The 1,056-nt window shown below is 49.8% G+C and overlaps 1 protein-coding gene across 1 annotated transcript in view; it reads right to left on the bottom strand.

The window, feature by feature from the left end:
• Positions 1 to 491: 491 nt before the first annotated feature.
• HOXA11 (homeobox A11) overlaps positions 492 to 1,056 on the bottom strand; it is a 1,487-nt gene continuing 922 nt past the window's right edge. The window contains exon 2 of the mRNA XM_009282068.1: positions 492 to 569. Coding sequence (XP_009280343.1) covers positions 492 to 569 — 78 coding nt within the window. The remainder of the gene's footprint in view (positions 570 to 1,056) is intronic.

Raw genomic sequence — 1,056 nt, 5'->3', positions numbered from 1 at the left:
AGCGGGCAGGGCGAAACCCCCGCCGAGAAGCGGGGATCCGGCCTCGCTGCCTCCGCGGGGAGGGCGGCCGGAGGAAGGGGTGGTGGCGGGGGGTTCCTGCGGATTTCACGAGCTGGAGGAAAGCCTTTGTAGGCTGCTCCGCCGGGCGCCACGCACACGGGGCTGCCCAGGGAGCGGCCATCACCTGGCTGCCTGCAGCAGGCAGCGCGGCATGGGGCAGGGGGACCCAGCGCCCAGCCCTCCCCGAGCCCGCACCCGCTCGGATCTCGCCCTCATTCCCTAGGCTAATCCCGGCTCTACGTCCCCAGCAGAGGAAAACCCCCCGAGCCCAGGGCTAAGGCGCCTCCTTCTCCCCCAGCCGGCTTTTTTAAAGCACGCTCTCCACCGCATGGAGGTATTCTCCTCTCGATTAGCCATTACGGTTTTAAAGTTCATTAAGCAGAATATAAAAGGTTTCAAGGTTCAGGAGCTCTTTACATTAAACGTAGCCGCTATCCCTTTAAAAACTTCCTTTTCTGGTACAGTTCATTGTCGAGGTATTTTTTCCCCGAGCCGTATACTAGCTTTGCCTCTTAAAAAGCCCACATAAAAAAATCAGGCTTTGACAGATTGAATAACAATTGTAAGCAACAAACTGTTGGACAGAAGGCAACACGTAATTGCCACAGTGCCTTAGTAAAATGGCTTCCTTTAGACAAAAAGGCCAGCTTTAGGTTAATTTGTTTCTTTTAATATATTGCTACAGTTCAGGCGGCTACTTTATCTGCTAAACGCTATTCTAGTGCAATCGTTAAAACGGCGAGGGCTTTGAATTCAGCTCCTAACTAGACTTCTGGTGCAACACATGGCTTTTATAAAATCACTGGATTACATCGATATCAAAGGAGCCGGGATCTCCTTTTTTTGCCGAATTTACAGGCACCGAACGTACGTTATTATATTTTCGAGTGTTGACCACAGAGCTTTTTTTTATTATTATTTAAAAAAAAAGAAAAAAAAAAGGAAGGAGAGAGAAAAAAATTTTTTAAGGCATCCATTGCCCGGTGGGTATTTGAC

The sequence above is a fragment of the Aptenodytes forsteri genome, unplaced genomic scaffold (assembly GCF_000699145.1).
Source record: "Aptenodytes forsteri isolate BGI_AS27 unplaced genomic scaffold, ASM69914v1 Scaffold164, whole genome shotgun sequence".
NCBI classification, from domain to species: domain Eukaryota; kingdom Metazoa; phylum Chordata; class Aves; order Sphenisciformes; family Spheniscidae; genus Aptenodytes; species Aptenodytes forsteri.
This window is presented reverse-complemented; position numbering and strand designations above follow the sequence as displayed.